Source organism: Cupressus sempervirens, chromosome 2, assembly GCF_028749045.1.
Source record: "Cupressus sempervirens isolate cs-2001-9-10 chromosome 2, ASM2874904v1, whole genome shotgun sequence".
NCBI lineage: Eukaryota > Viridiplantae > Streptophyta > Pinopsida > Cupressales > Cupressaceae > Cupressus > Cupressus sempervirens.
In genome coordinates this window covers 707,076,101-707,099,853 of record NC_143119.1, presented here as the reverse complement: position 1 = coordinate 707,099,853, position 23,753 = coordinate 707,076,101, and the positions used below count along the sequence as shown (strand labels likewise).

General features: G+C 34.9%; 1 protein-coding gene across 1 annotated transcript in view; it reads left to right on the top strand.

Moving 5' to 3' along the window:
- The first annotated feature begins 2,891 nt into the window (after window positions 1–2,891).
- Window positions 2,892–23,753, top strand: part of LOC149575334 (uncharacterized) — a 51,824-nt gene continuing 30,962 nt past the window's right edge. Inside the window, exon 1 of the mRNA XM_089815106.1 lies at window positions 2,892–3,734. Within this exon, the coding sequence (XP_089671232.1) occupies window positions 3,544–3,734 (191 nt within the window). The 5' untranslated portion in view covers window positions 2,892–3,543. The remainder of the gene's footprint in view (window positions 3,735–23,753) is intronic.

Genomic DNA, 23,753 nt, shown 5'->3' with positions numbered 1-23,753 from the left:
GAGGCTCTCTCCTCACTCTCTCATATAATATTCTCTTCTTTTTATTGTTATGTTGTCACTTTGCTTCTTGGAATCTTATTGTATCTCGGTGACTTTGGCATCTTAGGAGCTCTCATCTTGCATTTTGCATCCATGGTAGATCATCTTGATTTATGATATGGTGATATTGTTACTTTCTCATTTGATTTCTTAACAGTTGAAATCTTGCATTATCATTTAGCTTATATTTCTTTATCTTGCATCTCATCTTAGATTACTTTGCATTGCATCTTCATTTGAATCTCTCATTCTATGGTGCTCCTTGCAAGGGTATCCTATCTTAGTTTCATTTGAGAGCCACCATCACACTACTTAGTTTTTTGTACATCATGGATAGAGATCTATAAGTCACCATTGAAGACTTCATTTCCCTTGGATATTTTGTATATAAGGGTTTATAGAGTGTGTCACATTTTTGGCATACAACTAGACCACCTTTAATACCACCCAACCTTTTTGGTTTTCTCTAAACCTTTTGTTCCCATGTCTCTTATCAAAATTCCACAAAAAGGGTATGTACTTCACGCCCTCAATCTTTACCAAGCCACTCTTCTTATTGCCCAAATTTATTCCTAATCCTAGGAGGGATTTCTCTAAGATTTCACCAAAACCTCCTAAAGACTCCATGGGGGCAATGGTTTCAATGATAAACCTTATAATGGATTTACCTTCACCCAGTTACAATGGCCATGGAATAATCATGAAGTAATGTTTGTGTTGGTTATGTGTCAATTTTCTAGTTAGTGGAAGATTTCCCCCAGTAGAACCAAGATGCTCTCCATAAGCTTGTTGTCCACAAAATTGAACACTTTAGCAATCCTTATCCTTTTGCCCTGCTCGTAATGAGCTTTTTGTTGCTTAGTGCTAGCAAGGGTGAAGGAGATGTCCATCTCTTCACGAGTTGCAAAGAACTTCACCAAGAATAAAAGCTCACAACCAAATTTATTAGAGGCATTGAAATTGAATAGTCTTTTTCTTCATCATTTTGATCGCCAGTGGTTACTCGCTATTCACACCATAGACCTCACATCAAATAAATGGTTGTTATTCAAGGCCAAAAGAGGGATAAAATGATTACGATAGATTTCCCACATCCATCCTTAAAATTTAGAAATCCTCTAGGATGATTTCATGTGTGTTAAGAGTTAAAGCCTAATTTGACAATTCGTCAACCTCCTTATTACCTTGCCTACGCATATGTGTTATTATGAAATCCTCTAGTGTAGCTAGTTTTACAATAATTTGATCTATGTAGTTTTGCAGGTACCAAGCATCCACACCACATCTAATTATTGTATTGATAATAAATTTTGAGTCTCCTTCTACATGTAGTTTCTTGACACCTAACTTCTTAGCTACCCATATTGTAAGTAAAGCTACTTTTGATAAAGAACATTGTAAATTCCATCTAGTAAGCATTTGCCCCCAAAACCTCGAATAATAAATCCTGCACTTGAAGGTCTAGGGTTACCCTTTGAAGCACCATGAAAATTGCACTTCCATTGCCCTTTAATAGTTCTTTCCCAGACAACAACATGAACCACATCAACTGCTAAATTAGCCCATCCAACCCATTCACAAACATAATGATTTGTATCAATAGAAGTTTATAAAGTCTCATTTATAAATAATCTTAAATTCAAACCATTTAGGAATAATGATTTATAACTTGCTTACATTGGGATTAATGGGTTTGACTAAGTTTTCCCAGGACGAAATGCAACAATTACAAGTAGTAACTACTCAAACTGTATAATCAAAAGAATACTACTTCTGTCATTGTAATTTATAAATAACATTCCTCTTGAGGCGTATCTAATTATTTAAAAAAAGTGCCCCATTGAAATTATTTTCTCATGCACCTAGGTTGTAATTTACAAATCCACTTAAAGGATCTCTTTAGTTTTAGTCCATCATAAAAGTCAACATAGAAAGATATTAGTGATAAATAAATTAGATTTTAGTTGCCTAATTAAGATTTCTTTTAAAGAGATTAGATTTCCACAATCCATAATTAATAATCTAATGTGCTTTTGGATTCAAGTGTGCACAATTTTTTACAGTCGTCAATGGTAAGAAATCACTTAGAGTGGAACCCATAAGCAAAATAGATGATTAAAGTTAGTTTTTTTCTTACAATAAAATTTAAAATATTTCTCTTCAATTGTTAAGGCTCAAGGTATTTTGTAGGTACATCCTTCATAAATATAAAAATGATTTGAAGTACATGCAAATTCAATAGAGAACAACTACTAAATGATTAAGATATTTTATTTATTTTGTATTTTGGTTAATTTTTTATTTATCCACATTTAGAGTTGTGGTTGACACAAACCTACTTGTTATGACCATAAATGATCCACTAAGCTTTCATATCTTAAAAATAATAATTTATGAATAAATCGTGGTGATTTTCTCAGGGTTAAGAAGTATTCAAAATTTCAAAATGTTCCCACAACCCAATACTAGTCTTGTTCAAACAAGCATAATCATATAATTTTCCTTATAATTAAACGTGTCTCACTTGCTATTCTATGTATTAAACTTTCACAAAATTGTGCCTTAGAATTATCCAAACAAAAAATCTTTTTAAAATCGAATAAACATAAGCAAACTCTCATAAATCACTAGATATAAAATATAGATTAATTTTGAACAAATATCATATAATCATTAATTAAAAGAGGAAAATACAGACTTATCTAGCACAAAATTGACCTAGTTGAACTTTTTGCAAATAAACTTATTGAAAATTTTAAATTTATTGATAAATTGCCCAAAAAAAAAGGGTTGATTCTATTGGATATCCATTTACCAATCTTATGGCACATGCGTGTACAGCTATTCCTAAGGTGATGGTAAATAAATTATAAGGGATACGCATTGACATTGTTGTGTAACCTCCCGTTTAACCTAACTCGATCTGATGGAAAAAAATACAGACAAATTTGCTAGTCCAGTTGCAAAATTCCTTTCATTGAATTCAACCCAACAAAAAGCGGAGCTTCTGTTGACCAATTTGGATTCTTGCAAACTATTGCAATGATTTCTTCGCCTGCAACAGGTTCAAAGATAAAATGATTCAAAATCTCATGTTTTACCGCCTATTCCTGTACGATGAGATGGTCTGGGTCCGTAACCCTATTCCTGTAAATCCTGATCGTAACCCTTGATCAGCAGCGTGATGATGTTCAGGTAGCCATACGATGATCTAGGGGCTGAATGGACCTCTGTATGTTACAATTTAGGAGAGTGGGCTGGAAACTGCTATGGCTTATTCACAAATGTCCTTTAAGGACAGATTATTATCGAATGGCCTCATTGGTGGCTGCGGAGGCTTGGATTCCTTGGAGGCCTAACAGGTTTCTACTCACATTTGCAGGAGGCTAGCTAGAAATCACAAGAAATCGGTGTAGGTACCTTATTTGGGTTCCCAAAATTGTACGTGAATTAACGGAAATTTGAATTTTTGTCAGTGAACGGATCTTTAGTGCTTGATGTTTGATGGCAATGGGAGGAGGATCAGACGATGGGACAGTTGACGATAGCATCGGAAGTATAGTTTGGGTTAGGAGGAGAAACGGGTCTTGGTGGCCCGGAAGGATTTTGGCTGCCACTGAGCTCTCCCTTTCACATCTGATGTCTCCTCGATCTGGAACGCCTGTCAAGCTTCTTGGTAGAGAAGATGCCAGCGTGTGAGTATTCACCCTACCTGGTTGCGAGATAGCACGTCATGATGTATTCTTGGTTAAATTATTTGTTAGGATCAGTTGGTTCTAAACTGATGTAATATTGAGGGGTTTGGTCACTTGAGCTGCATTTTACATGATCCAAGTCTTTGGATTTTTGTGAAGTGAAAAACAATCTTAGAAAGAAGACGAGTATTACGTGTATGCAGTCTAATATTAAAATAAAGCTCTTTTTCATCCTTTCGTTCATGTGCATGAACTGAAGAAATTGACAGAAAAAGATAGTTTTCTCATATTCTTGTTTCATGTTATGGATAGTTAGTCTTATAGAAGTAATGTTGAGGGTAATTACCATCTTAAACAGTTATAATTTTTTTGATTCAATAATCAAGTCTTACATTATGAATATACACATTACATCTACTCTTGTATTCAGTTATGTGCTTAGCTCAAATTTTCTTATCCAAACTGTCATCTATTTAAAAATGTAAGTTAGCTCTTGTTATTGGAGCAATAAATGGTCAAAGTATACAATCTCATCTTAATTTTTTGTCTCTCGAGATGTCTTCCGAGTGCATCGAAATTTAAATGCACAGAAGATAATAAAACTCTCAAATCTAAAGACCTTGATCTCAAACAGTCCGTTGATCATTCATTATAACCATCCATCCGGCGCACACAAACTATTTCTATAACCTTTTTCTAGTACATATTTTATCTGCGGCAAAGCATATTTCAGTCTTTAGACAATAGCAATTATGAGATAATTTACCATCATATCAAACATATGGCTTTTTAAGAAACTCCAGTGAGCTCCTGCAGAAAAAGTAGTTGCACCAGATAACAAACAATGTAGCCTCTGGGAAGTGTAAGGTCAAAATCTGTCATTGCGACAAGGTATGGTCTCGGTTAGAGTTATTAATGCATGATAGGGACAATGTTGCCTCTGGCAAGAGGAAAGAAGCACTTGCCATGGTGGCATCATGTCTTGCATTTACCCCCATTGTTTCTTATGATAGTTAAAAGAAAGCAATGACATATTATTTATCATAACTTCCTTCTCTTTTTGTATATATTATTTGGAATTAATCTGTTCTCTGATTGCACCCAAGGGTTTTCTCCGTTCCCTCCAAACTTTATCAACTTACATACATTTGCAACTAATATGCAAATAAGCATTTATGATGCATGTAACTAAATCTTTAAATTATCTTTTTTACTCCAAATTTATTTTGGTCTTTTGGTTGGTCACGCTCTTAAATTTTTCCATATCCTAAGTCTTGGCTATTGCAATTGGGTCTACTGTCAACTCTCATTTACCTATTTTAACTAATTGTGGATATTATAATTAATATTTTCTTTTATTAATGTGCATGTTCTGTAATATATTTTTATTCTCCTCTAGTTTGTTTAGAGACCATAAGCTCAGAAACACCTTGTAGAGGCTTCTTTCATTCTGCTGTAGAACATGTTCTCACCAGAGTCATCTTTGCTTTACATTCTAAATCATAAACTTTAACAGACTATCCATTCTGGTTTGCAATATCCAATTTGTATTACTTGTTGATTGCTTCTTGGGTGCATGGATTTTCCTGTTCTAATTTTAAGTTGATCCTTTCCATATACCTTCCAGTCTAGCCCTCTTCCTGCAAGGTCCTATATCATGTCTTGAAACTGAACTACATCTGTATCAGACTTCGTGAAACATATGCTTTGCTGAATCTCTAGAATCCAACTTTTGGCAGAATCTGTCAACCATAGTTAGTGCATTTTCTGTACTTGATTATTTCTACAGGCAGTAAATTATATCTATTTTTTTGAAGTCTATACATCATGTTTCTAGTCCTCTCAGATAACAATAAAATCATATCTGATTATTGCAACAATAAAATCATATCTAACTATTGCAACAACTTTTAAATTGTCATGCAAGATGGCTTTTTCTGAACGGTTATAATTGTTTGTTTTAAACATTTTTATTTTCATTTCTGACTGCTCACTTATCTTCCGTTATGAAAATTTCTTATTTTCAATTGCAATATGCAACTTGGTTGCCATTGCTATTTGCTTAACTGTGCAAGAATTATATATCAGAATACTCAACATTTTGTAGATCTGTTATGTCTTGTCAATGGCTTCTGCATGTGCTTTAATTTACCAGTGGTGATAGCTGGAACTCTATTTGTTCTTGTACGGGAGTCAACATTGACTAGAAAGGATCCCTTTCTTGCATTATCACCTTAAAGATATGCACTTTTTTTATTCCCGTCCTCTCGTCCACTCACCCTGCCCCCCACCCTAATAATCCATCCATTTTTTTGTAACTGCAGTTGTCTGTGGAATCCCAAGTGAGGTAAGACGATATATTTCTGTTTTTGTGAATGTTTTGGTTTTTAAGATTTGATACATGTCAAATTGAAAAATACCTTTGGATTTGTTTTGTTTGTTTGACGTTGTTTGTGGAAATAAGCTCTTTGTTTGTGTCTTCAGTTGGTTTTCATGTATTGTCCATTTTTTCTCTCTGACTCTTTCCTCTAAACTCGGCATTGTCTGCTCTTTACTTCTGATTTTTTTGTGGAACCAGTTCTATATTTAATTTGTCTTTCCTTTTCTTTAAGTGGCCACTTCATTTGCTTCTTCATCGTTGACAAAAATATTGGGCCTCTTGTTATCATTTGTTTGGCGAAATTATGCTCATACGATAAGGACATTCTTGATATATGATTGCCAAGGCTGTGGAGAGGTTTGGACTGAAAAGTCTTTGTCCGAAACTCGATAGATTCATTCAGTCATGAGATTGTGATTTGGAGTCTGGTGTGGTAGTGGAATCGCCAAAATATGGCATTTGACTGCATTTGGCATAATCTTTTTGTTAAGACCAGTTGGAAACAATGAATGTCTTGATGCTGTTTGTATCTTAGCATAGTTTGTAATTATGGCTATATTTCTCTTTGGTAGTTCCTTGTTTTTTTCCCCCTTAAAATAGTCCCTCATTGTGACCTCTTTTAACTTATTTAGTGCCTTGGTTGCTCCCCTGCCTTCTACCCTGCCTTAGCTGGTCTAGATCTTGCTTGCACTTTAGAGCTTTGCAGACATTTTCAAACCTTGTGAAGCCCCTTTAGCAGAAGTTGACGCCTTGTTTGTTAGTTCCATGGTTTATGGAAGATCATACTTCAGAGCAATATCATCTTGCACCTGGACTATATTTGGAGATTACTTTCACTTTTGCTTAACGGAGTTTAATTTTTTATTTTTCTAACTGAGGTTAGGTTCTCTCTAGTGGTGGTTGACATATGTATTCAACCTTGGATAGTACCAGTGGAATTAGCTCTTGAGATTTTAGTCTCCTTGTCTTGTCCTTTCCTTGCCACTGGATCTCTTTAGGTCTTTGCAAAAAGTAATAACCTTCTGTTTTCAAGACCATCTTGAAGTTATTGGGTGCCTTGTTGGTCCGACCACAGAGGTGGTAGTCCAAAAGTGATTTTAATTCAACAGCATCATCATAGGCGAATCTCGATTTTATCTCAGATTAAACTGTTCAGTCACAGTGCCTTGCTATCTCTCTATGTGCAGAAACTAATATCTTTGGTATATATGGAATGAAAAAATCTCTGCACTTTATGTTTTGTTGTATGTAATGTTATAAACACACAGCTGAATGTGTAAGGCATACACCACATTTCTCTGGCATTTTTGCCAAAATTGTTCCACCATTGTGGTGCATGAAAAACAGATTTTATCAAGATTGATCATGTGCAATTTGGTCAGAATTTCATATCTAGGATTCTAGAGTGATCTTATATGTAACGTAGAGAATTTGGCAAAACACTTTGGACCCACATAGTTCAAAGGTGGATTTATTTGTGAAAAATCCTTCTTCTTGCTTGTCTATAAGCAGCTCTCCTGTTACTGTATGAAGCTTCTTCAGAGTGGGAAATAATTTGTCTATGCATGGAAATAGACCCAAAGTGACCTCTATAGCAGCTCCAAAGTAGGTGCTACAGAACAGTGATGGATTCAAAAAGTATCTAGCGACATGGAGGGGAATGCATTTTTTGATCCATTTGTTGTTGATTATATTCCACAATGGCATGCACTTGCCCTTGTTTTGTGTCTCTTCCCCAACCAGCAAAAAAAGTCTTCCATAATTGTACTACCTATTTGACTTGCAAGGTATACTCCATCCACATTTGTTTTAAATTCATTTTTTGTTGGCAAGGAGTCTGCAATTCAAGGAAGTGATCACTTGCCCAATACCTTTGCTAGTGATGTGATAGAAATGTGCATTAGCTCTAGTAATGTTGCCTTGTATTTTAAGCTCACAGAAATGTTATTCCATAGCTAAGTACCCTGTGAAGAAGTACAGTCGTTTGATATGATTTTTGTAGCAAATTGCTATTAAGGGACCTTATTAAAGTGACCTTTCACAATTTCTCTCAACAATTTGAAAGGCAACTGAATGAAATTGGTAGTACTCCCAACTGAGCTGTTATGCCCTCCATCTATGTTTCAATTTGAATTTGAATTTGATTTTCTAGATTCCCAGCATCCTCATCTTCACAAATGCTATGAGAAGTTGTTGTTAGAAAAGGTGCCTAGACCTGCCTCCTAATGTTCAGTATATGAACAATGCAATTGTTGGACTATGAAACACAAAAGCTCAATTTCTGGGCTAGGAACTTTGTTTTTAAGCAAAATAAAAATTCAAGGTGGTTTGGCATTACTTCTGGGGATGCCTATTGCACAGATCTTTTTGAGCTCTACATTAAAAAAGGGGCCCCAGCAGCCTCCCAGATCAAAAGTCAAAAGTTATGGTCTATGGAAGTTTGGCCTCCTAAACTGGAAATGTAAAATAATATTTAACTTGGAAAAGAGCTTAGACTTGTTGACCAAGTTATGATGTGCATTACACCACATTATAACTATAAGGATGGAGACAATGAAGCCAAAATGGAATGCCCAAGGAGTGGATTCTTTGTATTATCCCTTTATAAAGTTTTCTTATTTTGGCCCTAAATAAATATCCCGTACTCATGTTTAATTGTAACTATTATTTTATCCTTGTACTATAATTCTGATATATATTTCAGATTGACAATTTATTTTGAAAATATTAAAATTATTTTCCTCAATATCTGCTGTGTTCCTTTTACAGCTCGCAGCTATTTGGGAAGTTTGGCCTCCTAAATTAGAAATGTAAAATAATATTGTATGTGTGAAAGAGCTATAGGGGAGCTACACTTGTTGATCAACTTATGATGTGTGTTGCGGGACATCATAAGACATCTTTGAATGGACATAATGAAGCCAAAATGGAATGCCCAAGTTGGTGAGTGGATTGTGTGTAATATCCCTTTTAAGAATTTCCTGTTAAATAGATCTCCCATACTTATATTTAATCACAAATATTATTCTATCCCTGTACTATAATTTTTTTTAGATTGGTAATGGGCTGAAGCTGATATCAACACGGGGTTCGAGTCCTTCCAGATGAGAGGCTTGCAACTTATCATTGTGCTGTGAGGTGTTCACCCCGTGTGCTATAATTTTGATTTATTTTTCAGATTGACAATTTATTTTGAAAATGTAAAAATTGTTTTCTTGGATATCTACTGTTATGGAGATATTTTTTTCTACAAATGTCTTGAAATGTTTTCTGCTAAAGTTAGTAGTTTTTATCCTCGAGATTTCCGAATCTTTAATTCATATTTGATGTTGGAAACATAAGATAAATATATTGGCTGAGTTGCTCTTCTTCCTCTTGTTATATCCTCTTATATGCCCCTTTTCTTCAAGGGTCATAACCCTTTGGAATGCTCTTTGACTTTAGTCAATGATTATTTACTCTTTGTTTGAAATAAATCACAGATGCTAAGAGTAAGGGCACCACATTGCAAGGCAGTCATCTGTTTTAACAAAATTGTTTTATATTTTGAAAGAAATTACCATTTTTTGAGAGTTGGCTGCTATTGGTGGAGGGAGGTGTTAAGTATGTAACCAGATAATCTACAGGGCTGAATGTGCAGACTGCACTTGATCTTCTCACCTTAAATATCATACATATGGCATTAAGTTATATGCTCCTCTTGTGAGCCGGCGACTTCTTAAGGAGTTGTTTAATATTCATTACTAATCTAACACATTGTGTGTGTTAGTGATTAATGTTATTTGTCTTGCAGATCGCCGATTTCTAGGAGAGGTTATAGGCCGACTTAGGAAGGGACATGTCCCTTTGAGGGACATGTCATTTAGTGATGATATTTAGGGAGTTATTGTTGTAGTTTTGAGGACACACAAATACATTTCTAGTCTGCTCCCTCAAGCAACAATATCCAGTGAATATATTGCAGAGATACAACCATTTTCAGATCAGAATAAAGGTTGATCATTCCTCCATACATTATAGTTTAAGAAGTTCATTTTTCACCAACAAAGGATTGTATACAAGTCTGATTAAAAGGACGGAATTAACAGAAACTTTACATGGTATCAGAGCTCTGGTAGTCGAACCTAGGCTCTGCAAAATTCAGTAATCAGACTTTATATATATCTAGCAACTATCTCCTATCTTCAATGACATACACAATCAGACCCAAGGACAGTTTTGAGGGAAATAACACTTTGATGCCTGGAAATTCAGAATCATGATGATTCTTGAAGAGAATGATGTAAAACAATTTGTTGATAAAGCTTCCAAACAACCGCCAGCTGAACCTCATAAATCCATCTGGAGCAAAGGAAATAGGAAAGCAATTCAAATCATATTAGATGTAGTAAAGAATGACATTATACTTATGCTAACTAAACATCAAACTGCATTTGATATGATGAATGCATTACGAAATGCATATGAGGTCAACAATGCAACTAGGGTTCTAGCACTGAAAAGACAACCGAATCACATTCATATAAAGAAAGGAGAATCTATAAATTCTTACTTCCAAAGAGTTGTTGGCATTAGAGATGAATTCTCAAGTGTAGGAACCATTATTAGTGACACAAAATTAACACTAGTGGCTATAGATGGATTACCAAATTCATGGGAGACTTTTGCGCAAGGAATAAGTGCCAAAGATAATCTTCCTGACTTCAACAGACTTAAGAATGATTGTCTTCAAGAAGAATCCAAAAAATTAAAGAAAGGAGGGAAACTGAAAACAGAAGATGAAGAACTTCATGTTCTTAATACAAACTCCTATAAGGGCAAGAAGAAGCATTTGAAGAAGAAAAAAGACAAATCAAAAGAATGTCAAACCCAAGAAAGATCTATCCAAAATAAAGTGTTTCAAATACGAAAAGTTTGGACACTACAAATCTAATTGTCTTAAGAATTCTAAACAACAATCAAACTGTACAATTATTACTAGGGAAGAAGATACCTATCATCCTGAGAATTATGTATTGTACTCATCACTATCAAATGGGATTTCAAGTAAAGCATGGGTGATTGATAGTGGACCTTCTAGACATATAACGGGATACAAAGAAACACTAGACTCTTTATCAGAAAAGGTTAATGGTGAAGTTACCATTGGTGATAATTTAGTACATTCCGTTGAAGGAATTGGAAATTGCACCTTGAAACTAAAACCAGGAAATTCTCTTCTTCTCAAAGGTGTACTCACGTACCAGGAATAAAAAGAAATCTAATCTCAATTACAACACTTGAAGATGTTGGGCATAATGTTGCATTCGTGGACAACAAAGTATTAACTTGGGCAAAGAACTCCTCAATCAAGAAAGCAAAGTTGATTGGTCAAAGAAAAGGATATTTGTATAAATTGAATACAGAATCTAGTCGACCTATTCAAGCCTTAATTCGTGAAGCTATAGACATAAATGAAATATGGCACAGAAGATTAGGGCATCTAAATTTCAAAACCTTATCAACTATGGAGAAGATGGTTACTGGGTTACCTAAGCTAAATAAAGACCAGTCAAGCATATGCAAAGGGTGCGCTTTGGATAAGAACACCAGAAGTCCATTTCATGATAGCACTAGAAAAACAAATAATGTTTTAGAATTAATTAATTCAGATTTATGTGGACCTATGTTTGTTCCTTCTCTTGGAGGATTTTGGTATTATATTTTGTTCATAGATGACTTCTCTAGGAAAACATGGATTCACTTCTTAAAATGCAAAGAATCAGAAGAAATCCTAAAGAGATTTAAAGAATTCAAAACATTAACTGAAAACTTATTAGGACATAAACTTAAAACCCTTAGAATTGATAACTGAGGGGAATATACCTTAGACTTGTTTAAAAGGTTTTGTAAAGAATCAAGGATTAAGAGGGAGTACACCGTTCCTCATAATCCAGAACAAAACGGGGTAGTACACCATTCCTTATAATCCAGAACAAAACGGGGTAGTAGAAAGAAAGAATAGAACAATTATAGACGTTGCTAGAGCTATGATTTTTGATCAAAATCTAGAATATTATCTTTGGGCAGAAGCCTCTTGTACTGCTATCTATATTCAAAACAGAAGCTCTCACTCTTACCTTAGAGATAAAACTTCTGAAGAAGTATTTACTAAGGTTAAACCCAATATAAGTCATCTTAGGATTTTTGGGTGCTCCATATATATCCATATTCCAAAAGAAAAGAGAACCAAGTTGGAACCCTCTGGGAGGAAAGGTATTTTTGTAGGTTATAGCGAAACATCTAAGGCATATAGGATTTTCATATCTGTACAGAAAAGTATTGAACTTAGTAGGGATGTAATTTTAAAAAAAGATCTAACATTCAAAAGAGCTCTAAGTTCTGAAGAACCTTCTCCTTTATCTGGTTCTGAAAGAAATAGTGAATTTGGGTCCCAGAGGGAGAACTTAGAAGAAATTGAAGATGAAATTCAAAATCTAAATCTTGAAGAAACTCAAAATTCAAAGAAAAGACCACTTTCGCCCATTAAAATAGTTAAGGTAGCTCAAGACTTTGCTGCACCTTCAAGAACAGTCAGAGAAAGCAAAAGACCTAAAAGATTCTCTAGTTATACAACAAACATGAGTGATTTAGAACCAACAAATCCTTCTGATGCTACTAAACATACAACTTGGAAAGAAGCTATGACAGAAGAATACCAATCTATTATGAAGAATGATGTTTGGGAAATTGTTCCAAGACCTAAAGGAAAATCTGTTGTTTCTTCCAAGTGGATATTTAAAATAAAACATGCTGCTGACGGTAGCATTGAGAAGTATAAAGCTAGATTTGTAGCTAGAGGATTTTCTCAGAAAGAAGGGATTGATTATGAAGAGACCTTTGCTCCTGTTGCCAGATATACCTCCGTTAGAGCAGTCTTAGCAATTGCCGCATTGAAGGGATGGAAAGTATTCAGATGGATGTAAAAACAACATTCCTAAATGGAAATATTACAGAAGAAGCATATTTGGAGCAACCTGAAGGATTTGAAAGTCATGATCCTAACATTTTTGTTTGCAGGCTCAAGAGAGCTCTCTATGGGCTTAAACAGGCTCCAAGGGCTTGGTATGAAAGAATTGATAAGTATCTCATCGGCTTAGGATTCTCCAAGAATGAAGCCGATCCAAATTTATATTATGAAAGAGATAAAGATGATATGGTAATTTTGATACTGTATGTTGATGATTTATTAATAACAGATGATGATCATCTTATAGATCAATGCAAGAAAGATCTAATTAGAGAATTCGAGATGAAAGACTTGGGACTCCTTCATTACTTTTTAGGGTTAGAAGTACGACATAGTTCTGACAGTATCATACTTAATCAAGGGAAGTATACATCAGACATTTTGAAGAGATTTGCAATGTGGAATTGCAAATTTATGTCTTCTCCAATGGAGACTAATTTACACAAACTTAAAGAAGCAGCTGCAGAATCACCTTCTATAGATTCTACTCTCTACAAACACATGATTGGGTCCCTTATGTACTTAGTGAATACAAGACTTGATATTTGCTATGGTGTTAATGCCTTAAGCCAGTTTATGTGTGAGCCAAAGGAGATTCACCTAGTTGTAGTTAAACATATTATGAGATACTTACAAGGCACTCTTAATTTTGGACTTAAATACGAGAAGGTTGGCTTAGACTTACATGGATTCACTGATTTAGATTGGGGTGGAAGTGTTAAAGACAGGAAAAGTACTTTAGGATGCTGTTTCAGTTTAGGACCAGCAATGATATCTTGGATATGTAGAAAGCAATCTTCAGTAGCTCAAAGCTCCATAGAAGCCGAATACATTGCAGCTGCAATGGCCTCTCGAGAAACAATCTGGCTAAGGAAGTTACTTGTGGGATTATTTGGGCAAGCCATAAATCCTATGATTATTCATTGTGATAATCAGAGTTCCATCAAACTTTCAGTGAATCCGGTTTTTCATGATAGGTCCAGGCATATTCAAATTCCTTACCATTATGTAAGAGATATGGTAGACAGGAATTTTGTAAAATTAGAATACATTTGCACTGCAGATCAAACAACAGACATTCTCACCAAACCTCTATCTAGAGTAAAGATAGACCACTTCAGGAGAAGACTTGGTATGGTTGAATTGTAATCCATTTATATTCTTCAAATTATTAATAAAATAATTTTTTTGTTTGGCTATTGACTGTTATGGGCTTCACCATTTGTATTCATTATTTAAGAGGTGACGATCTCTGAGATAATGAACACTTGTATAAAGGGCATTATGAGAGATGACGATCTCTTAGATAATGTGCTAAATAGTAGAGTTCTACTGTAAGATCTAGATGAGTTCAAGATCATATTGTGATGTAGACATCGCTATGTCTATGAGTCACAATTTGGATAAAGGAAGAATTTTAGTATTCTCCAGGTTTATCCTGTTTTCTGGTAGATCTTAAACTCAGGATCATGTTGTGATATAGAAATACCAGTATCTATGAGTCACAACCTGGATAAATGAAGAAATTAAATTACTCTTCAGATTTATCCTGTATCTTATCACTAGTAGCAGTGATTTGTCATATCACAGGTTTAGTAATATGACATTGTATCATGTGTTCTATGATACCACATGCTAAGAAGATTCAGACAGATATAGAGTATTAATTCTCACTTATTCATCTTTATTGATGTTGCTAGATATGATATCTCTTTGTATGATTATCTAGTTAAGAGGGAGTGTTAAGTATGTAACCAAATAATCTACAGGTCTGAATGTGCAGACCGCACTTGATTTTCTCACCTTAAATATCATACATATGGCATTAAGTTATATACTCCTCTTGTGAGCCGACGACTTCTTAAGGAGTTGTTTAATATTCATTACTAATCTAACACATTGTGTTTGTTAGTGATTAATGTTATTTATCTTGCAGATTGCCGATTTCTAGGAGAGGTTATAGGTGCCGACTTAGGAAGGGACATGTCCCTTAAGAGGGACATGTCCTTTAGTGATGATATTTAGGAAGGTTATTGTTGTAGTTTTGAGGACACACAAATACATTTCCAGTCTGCTCCCTCAAGCAACAATATCCAGCGAATATATTACAAGGATACAACCATTTTCAGATCAGAATAAAGGTTGATCATTGCTCCATACATCAGAGTTTAAGAAGTTCATTTTTCACCAACAAAGGATTTTATACAAGTCTGATTAAAAGGACAGAATTAGCAGAAACTTTACAGGGGGGTGAGGTCAGCTGTCCTATTAATATGTCTTTCTGTTGGATACAATACTTTGAATTTGGGATATCTTAGGCAGGGGCATTACAGTCCACCCTTTCCAACCAAGATTTCCTGTTTTCAAGCAATAGGAGGTTAAGATGCCCAGAAAAAATTGTATCTTCCTAGAAGTATAATTCTAGTGCAATTAATTTCTGTTCATCATCTTGACTAAGGTTATCAGGATCACAAATCAATCTTGGAAATAAATTAAATCCTTTCAACGTTGTAGCATATTTTATTAACTATCTATCTATTTGTTTCTAAAACTAGCTAAACAGCTTTGCCTTTCTTGTCTTCAGATAGCCTTGCATGATGATTCATTTCTTGCAAGACTTATTGAATCATATCTGAGTCTACTGATCATTCTTTCCTTGCACTACTTGCATTCCTGAGAGTTTGTTCTTTATGAAGATCCATTTCATAATTGTGCTGCTCTGGTATTTTTACAAGTTGCAAAACTTGAACCAGGATATGTTTCTATCTTTGATTTAGGAGCGAATTATCCCAATAATTCTCAACAACATAACCCAGAGTTGGAATTTGCAAGGTCCAATGTTTAGGATTTCTCTCATCCTCAGAGAGAAGAAACAAAATGACATTACACAATATTATAATATGAAACCAAGTAAAGGAAACATCAATCCGAAGATCAATTTCTTTTTTGACACCAACTGTATCTGCAAAGAACTGATTTGGTTGGCCCAATCTTTGCACAGTTCCATGTTTATCTTTGAGTCACAGCAGGAGAGTGAGCTTTCCATATATTAAGCCGAAGCTAGATGCATGACACACATCTATGACCTTAAATGCAATGAACTTTTCTGGAATGGTTTTGTATTCTTTTCGTCCACAATTGAGGCTCTCACATTCTGTAACTAGTCCATTAAAAGAGTTTCCAGCAATGTCACTAAATTGGTCTTTCATTTTATGTGACAACTCAAGATAAACTATAACAATCATTGCTTGTTCTAGCAATCTTATTTGTTGTATTCTTGGATAATAAATATTGTTCTTTGAAACAATTTATTAATTACCCTGAGTTTCTGAAGTTGAGCCATCCTTTCCATCAGTCAACGTGTGAAGGGTCTCACCTCCATCAAATTCAGATTTTATACCGAACTGAACAGAGATTTTTCTATTGGGCTTTCAGCATTTGTATAGGCGTTAAATTGTATGCAAGATTTGATTCCCTTTCCCTAATTTCTCTTTGCATCTTTATGTATAGATATTGAATAGTATGACATTTGATGATTTATGATAAGATTAGTCTGAAGTATAGATTCCATTTGATTTTTATTGTCCCATATATATTTGGCATTTGATTTTTACCATCTCTAGCAACCTTGTAGGTGAATTTCAGATCAGCTATTGGGACTCTTCTGTGTAAAAATCAATTTGACGTCTTCTGCCAATGCTTGCCTTCCTTCCACTTATCCAAAATATAAACATATGAGCTTTACAGTTATGCACTTAGATGGTACTAGCTGTCTTGGAATAGCGGTGAAGACAATTTCTTCTTCTTCATTACCAATGATAATAGGAAGATTTCCACTCTGCAGTAGACTCTCTTCATAGATAGGTTGTAGGATATACTTCCCCTCCTCAGCAGAGTATATATAATCTGAAACAACCAACAAAAAAATGTCTTATTCAGAAGACATCGCAATATTTGAAGGCAGTGATTCCATCATTAAAACAGTGAGTGATTTTGTAATAAGTCCGAACGGCAATCCTAAGGTAGGGATGATAATAAGATTTAATTAAGGCAGCAATTTTAAAGAGTTAAGAATTAATTAAAGAACAACAATTAATTAAGTGAAGAGGCATGTGGATTAGACACAATTCCTTAGAGAGAAGGGTAACTGCCAAAGAGTCACAACTCTAACAAGATTGAGGTATATTTAAGAGGAAGAAAGGCATCAACCAAGGTCATCGAATTATCAACAAAACAATCGATCCATCGAAGAAGCATTGAACATCATAAACTGATTTTAGAATTAAATAACAGAAACTAGAAAACTTTAATAATTGCAAGGTGCTTGGAATACTTGTGTATATATAATGCATACTTACATGTACACACACACACATGTTGCTATATATTGCTGTTATTAAATGTGTGATTCTTGTTATTATGTTTCCGCTATAGATGCATAATCAGTTATATTAATAATGACCCTTTTAACACTTTGATCCCCCCAACCATCCCATTATGTGAAGGAATTCATTAAGAAGACAACAATGCTGGCATCCCCATCAAGTACATTAACTCCCAATGGTGGGGCTAGGAGGCCATTTGACTAAATGCTCATTCCGTGTTCTTGCTCTTGATTAGGAAGGATAAGCTCCAGGTGTCTTATATGATTCTTGGAGGGAATCCATAGTGCAGATTGGTTGGTAGAAAAATCCTTTAATTGAAAGTGGATAAACATGGATTGGCTTGTAGATACAAGCATGCCACTAGGTACACCAATTCATGATGTATGCCCAATGTGCTTGCCATTTGGGGCCAAGAGCGATGGTGTATCCTCTCTTGGGCTTAATGTAAAGGTTTCTCTGGGCGATCCTACCATGCTCCTTCATTCAAAATCTATTATATATGTGTATGCATGAATGTATGTATACGTATATATACCTCTATATATATATATATGTATACATACACACACACACACACACACACGTGTGTGTGTGTGTGTGTGTATAAGGGGAGTTTTAAATGGTAGAGTTTAACTATCTTTCATCTCTTGTTTGAATGAAATTTGTGATTTTGGGGCATGATTTAGCGTAATTCTAGAAGGGGACATTACAATTGGTAATAGAGCACTATTCTGCTAACCTCAAGGACAGAAGATAGTTGATTCAACTTAGTCAAAGAGCTCAAAGGGCCTTGGGAAGAGAAAGGAAGAAACCTGCATACTTCTTTAGCTCCACGCAAAACAATAAAATAAGTAAACAAATGGAAAAGTAATTGAGGACCTTTATGGAGCAAACAATTCAATCTCTCATAGAGCTAATGAGAGAATGACTGATCTACTTCTCTAAGCTATTCAAAATATGAACCACATAATCTGCGACCCAACCAAACCAATGGGAGGGATGCCAACTCTTATCATTCAAGAAATAACACCATTCCACCAAGGGTATCAAACCTTAGGCCAACATGATTGTCATTCATACCTAGGGAAGACCACATGGTAGAGGAAGAAACAAATAATCCACCTCTTGATAATTCGAAGCATACTCAAGACTAGATCCCAAAGTGAGGAGAAATATCTCCTTTTTAGATTGTTGTAATTCTAAAACTTGAACTATATAGAAAGGAGACAATTGTTGTTGGAAAAGTTTGCACCCATGCTTAGGGTATGATCCCCAAGCAACCTTGTGAAACATTGAGATAACCTCCCAAGTGTGGGACTTGCACATTCAAGGCTGAATCTCTAGAGAAAGTTGACTTCCTTCCACTTAGGGTGCACCTAAAACTAGCACATTGAGGGAAAGGGGAAGAAGGATTGTAGAAAGGAAAAGTGATGCACTAGATTGAAACTGTCGTTGCTCTCTGCCTGTGACTGCACAAAACATAAATAATGACCTCAACTTACACCGTTCTTAGTCCGATCGTACCTCAAGGACTTAACATGAGGGTTACACTAATGAGATACTGTAAGGAAAATTACTTGTCACAATACAACAACTACAAGAAGATTAAACACATCATACAAGCTGGAACAAAGAACAACATCCAATGCAAGGCAAGAAGCTTGCACAAGATAGCCAAATGGAAAGAAAAGGTAACAAAAGACAAAGTTAAGTTGCAGAACAAAGATTTCTAGAAAAGAACCAAAAGAAGAACCTAGAATATGTACACATGTTATAAAGAGATCAAGCATAACTTTGGTTACATCTTTAAGGTTTAAACCCAGAACTAACTCGAGTTAGGTCATAGAACAACAAGTTAATGCAAGTCAGATAAAATCTGATTTCTGTGTGTACATCTTGATCATGAAGTGACAAGAAACATGTAAAGGAAAATGCATCTGCAACAAGAAAGATGTTTTTGACGGAAGACAACCACTTGCAAATCACAAAAAGGCATGGGCTAGCAAGTGGGTGATGTGTACACAAGGATGGTGAAGTTATTAGCATTGAATTCAGTTGCTAAACATCAAATTGAGTTGTGAGTAAAAAATCCCGTCGGGTGTGAAAAAATACAACATTTTCAGCCAAAAAACATATGCTGAGAGATAGCAAAATGTTTTGCCAATAGCAAAAAACACAACATATTTGCAACTCTGCACATCCGCACAAGTTTTCTGAATTTTACCATGTCACGTGGGAATGTGATGTGCAAAAATACACTATGTTTTCACCAAACAAGCAACGCTCCAATGATTTCCTGTGTGCCTGCACAGTAATTTAAGCACAGTAATTTACGCCTTTCGTGAAAACACCACGGAGATGTGATATGCATAAAAGGCTCATTGTTTTCACCCTATCATGACCATTCCCTGCACATCCGTACACAAAGTTATGGCTTCTGCGAAAGCACTGCAAGAATGTGGGGGGCAGAAAACACACAATTTTTTCCACCAGCCTATCAAAACTAACATAAAAAACAATGCAACCATCTATGTGGAAAACATACTAAACTTACCACATAATAAGTATGAAGATCAAATTTCTGTGATGGGGCTAATGGTGGCCTTCAACATTCTATTGGGCATGGAGTCACCAACATTAAAACTATGGTGCATTTCTCACAAATGCGGACATGTTGAATTCACCATCATGTAATTAGATGAAAATTCTGCAACTCTGTAACCTGGGAAACATTAAGATTTTGCTATCTTTAGGAGGGAAATAGCTTGTGCTTGTGCATTTCTTGGAAAGTAAAAGAATCTAGTCTACTATGTACAAGGAATTATAAGGGAAAAGATCAAATAAAGCCATGAACTGGCTTGCCGAAGTACCTGCCTTTCTTAACTAGCTCCTTGTTCCTTTAATGCATATGGGAAACCAGCCGGGGCAGCAAGCATTACTGACATTTCTCATACTGCTGAATTGCCCTCCAAGTATCAAGAACAAACAATCTCTCCAACCAGCGTCCTTCACTGCAAGTCATATCTTTCACCTTTTCTACACGTTTAGAGTACTCTTTATGATGACAATAATGCTAAAAGGATATAATGAAAAGTAGATCCACACTATTTTCATCCTTTTCATGCTTTAAAGTGTATTTATAGGAATGACTTCAACACTTCTCTGCATCAATCATCAAATACCTTAATATAACTATCTCCATTTGTTCTTCGAGTATGTTGGGATCCATTGGCCTATGGTGTCCATGTTGGGGTCTCCTAGATTTGTTATGTTATGTGTGAACCTGACGTCTCTTTCTCATGAGTAAACTAACCCATCAATGAGTACACTGTTATCAGAGTTTTCTTGATAATCTTGCACTTCCTCCTCATGGGGGTCACTTTCAATTGAATCATATTTTACAATGGCATCAAATAGACCTATGTTTTTCATACATTGTTCAATTATTTCCGTATTAGAAAATTAGGTGAATGTTGTGCATTATCTACAATTATGGATGTATCTTCAACACTTAGTATCGGCTCTTCTTGTTCCTAGGATTTAGCAACTTCCCATAGTTCTGATTCTGATTTCTCTTCTGCTGTAATTAATGACTTTTTTGTAGCTTGCTCCCTGATCTCTTCAACTTTTTTTTGTCATGTATTCATGCAAACCTTGTTTGTCGGGATACTCATATTGAGTGCTTTCAAATACTCATTAGAGAGGATACACGCTTATAATTTTTTGACAGTTTGGGTGTTTTTCAATGATTATGAAGGTCTTAATTTTGTCCAATAACTCTTGAAGAGAATCCATGCTCTCTTTCTTTTGTAGACATTCAAAACTCTTTGAGTGGAAGGCATCCAGAATGTTAGTTGGGAGGATCACAACTCTGATACCATGTAATGTCCCTTTTTAAAATATCCTTATTTTTGCCATGAGTAAGTATCTGCCACTCAATTAATTATGAATAATGTCTAATCATTGTACTAAACTTGATATACATTTTAGATTTTTTACAATTTATAAAATTCTTCTGAAATTATAATAGTTATTATCTTGGATATCTGCTGTATTCTTTTTACAGTATGTAGCTATATCATTGTACAAATGTCTTGAAATTTTTCTTCATACAATTTGATATCTGAGTTGCTTTTTTTCCTCTTGATAAATCTCGTGTATCCTTTTTCTTCAAGGGTCATAGCCCTTCGGGATGCCCTTTGGCCTTTTGTTAATCATTATTTATTCTTTGTTTGAAAAAAACCACAGGTGTTAAAGAGTAAGGGCACTACATTATAAAAGGGTCGACTGTTTGAAGGAAACTCTATTTATTTGAAGAAAATTACTATTTTGGAGGGTTGCTTTCTTTGGGAGCTAGGCTGTACCACTAATATGTTCTGCCTGCAGCCACCTATTGATATGATGAGCAAAAATTGATGGATACAATATTTTAAATTTGAAATATCTTAGGTAGGGCTCAGGGGTATTGCATCTTATGCAATAATGATAGGTTGAAGGAATATGCTGTTTTTATCCTGTGAACCCATCTTTGGATTTTGTTTCTAACTAGGTATTTGGGTGCCACTTGTTTGGTGGTTTTAGCTCATGGTGTTGGATATAACATTTGATGGTCTTGTGTACTACTATTTATAGGATGCTTGAGATCTAGGTAGAGTATATTGAGTTTGTAGGTAGTGTTATGCTTGCGAAACCATTCATGATCTCTAGTTCTTGATACTCTTTTAAAGGTTAGCATTGCTAAGTATGTTGTAACTTTGTTTAACTAACTGAAGTTTACTGAACAATACATTGGGCTACTTTGGAGTTGGAGGTTTTCCTCCTGAAATGATTTTCCCCATGTAAATTGGTATAGTTTTATTTATATTTTATATGTATTTCTCTTTTTTGTAATTCCAAAGATCTCAACATTTGCACTATACGCTCCTCTAAGATTATTTTAGGAAGCATATCCATAGCTTTCTCTTCCTTTTAGCTATAACAACTCAAAATTTAGATTATAGTTTGACTTTACTACATATATTGCAAGGACTCAGGACAAAGGGGTTTCCTTATCTTTTTCTTACTTGATTGCATAATCTACAAAAGCAAAGGATACACAAAAAATTCTATTTTCATTCTTTCAACCTTGAGTTGTTTGTTTGATAACTGATTAGCTCAATAGAAAAATTTAAAAATAAATAAATTAATCAACTAGTTCTTCAAACAACTCTTTCATTTTTTTTCTTACTTTAGATTGAATGAAATACAATGTCAAAGGATACACAAAATATCCAATCCTTATTTGACTCTTTTAGTTGCAAAATAGAACAAAAAATTAAAACGTTTAAAAATTAAAAAACAAAAAGAAAAATCCAATAGGGGAGTTTATTTCTATTCTTATTTCAGATTGCATGATGTACAAAAGTAGAGGATAAACAAAGTTAACCTAGCTATGTATTTTCAAGTTATACAAGTAAACATTGAATTCTTTAAAAGACCTTAAAGTGACATGTATAAATTTGAAACTTTGAACCAATTTTTTTTCAAAAAACTCTGGAAATAGAAGAAGGGGTACATGAATTGTTCATTCTATATAATATATTTAAGTTATGTTTATTTGAATATTCTAATCTTCAACATAAAACTATGACTTCCATTTTTGGGAGCTTTGAGTGTGATGTTTAGTTTTGAATTTCCTTTGATGAATGATGATTGACGAAGACAATCAAAGTGGATGGCGACTCTTTACCTCTTCCTCTTGCTCAATGCAAATGCCAAATTGTTGTTGCCATTTTCAATTGAGGTTGGATTATCCTAATTTTGGGGTGTGCAACCTTGGTGGGCCTCCGTCATATGTTAAGGTGAGGGTTTGTACTTAAGAAAAATGGACTTTATTTGGGGCATGGGGACTTTGTTCCATCCTTGAGATAGTTGAGGGACATAGATGTATCCTACTAGGGAGAATTGTTCATGGGGAAGCCCTTGCAGGATGTCATGGTATAATTCCCTCCAACAAGTAGTGGTGGAGGAATGGTGACAAGGCATCTTTTCCTTTGTGGAAAATCCTAGGTAGGCTCCCCTCTGAAATACTCTAGTTTTTTGTTGGGGAGCAGGGGAACTGGACATGTCCCATGGAACTATAGATTATTTAGTGACCAAAAGCACTACGTTCAGATCTGCTTTGGCTTAAATTGTCATGTAATGAAATAAAATAATTAAAAGGTCATGAAAATGTGCATGAAACATACATTGATTATCAATGAATG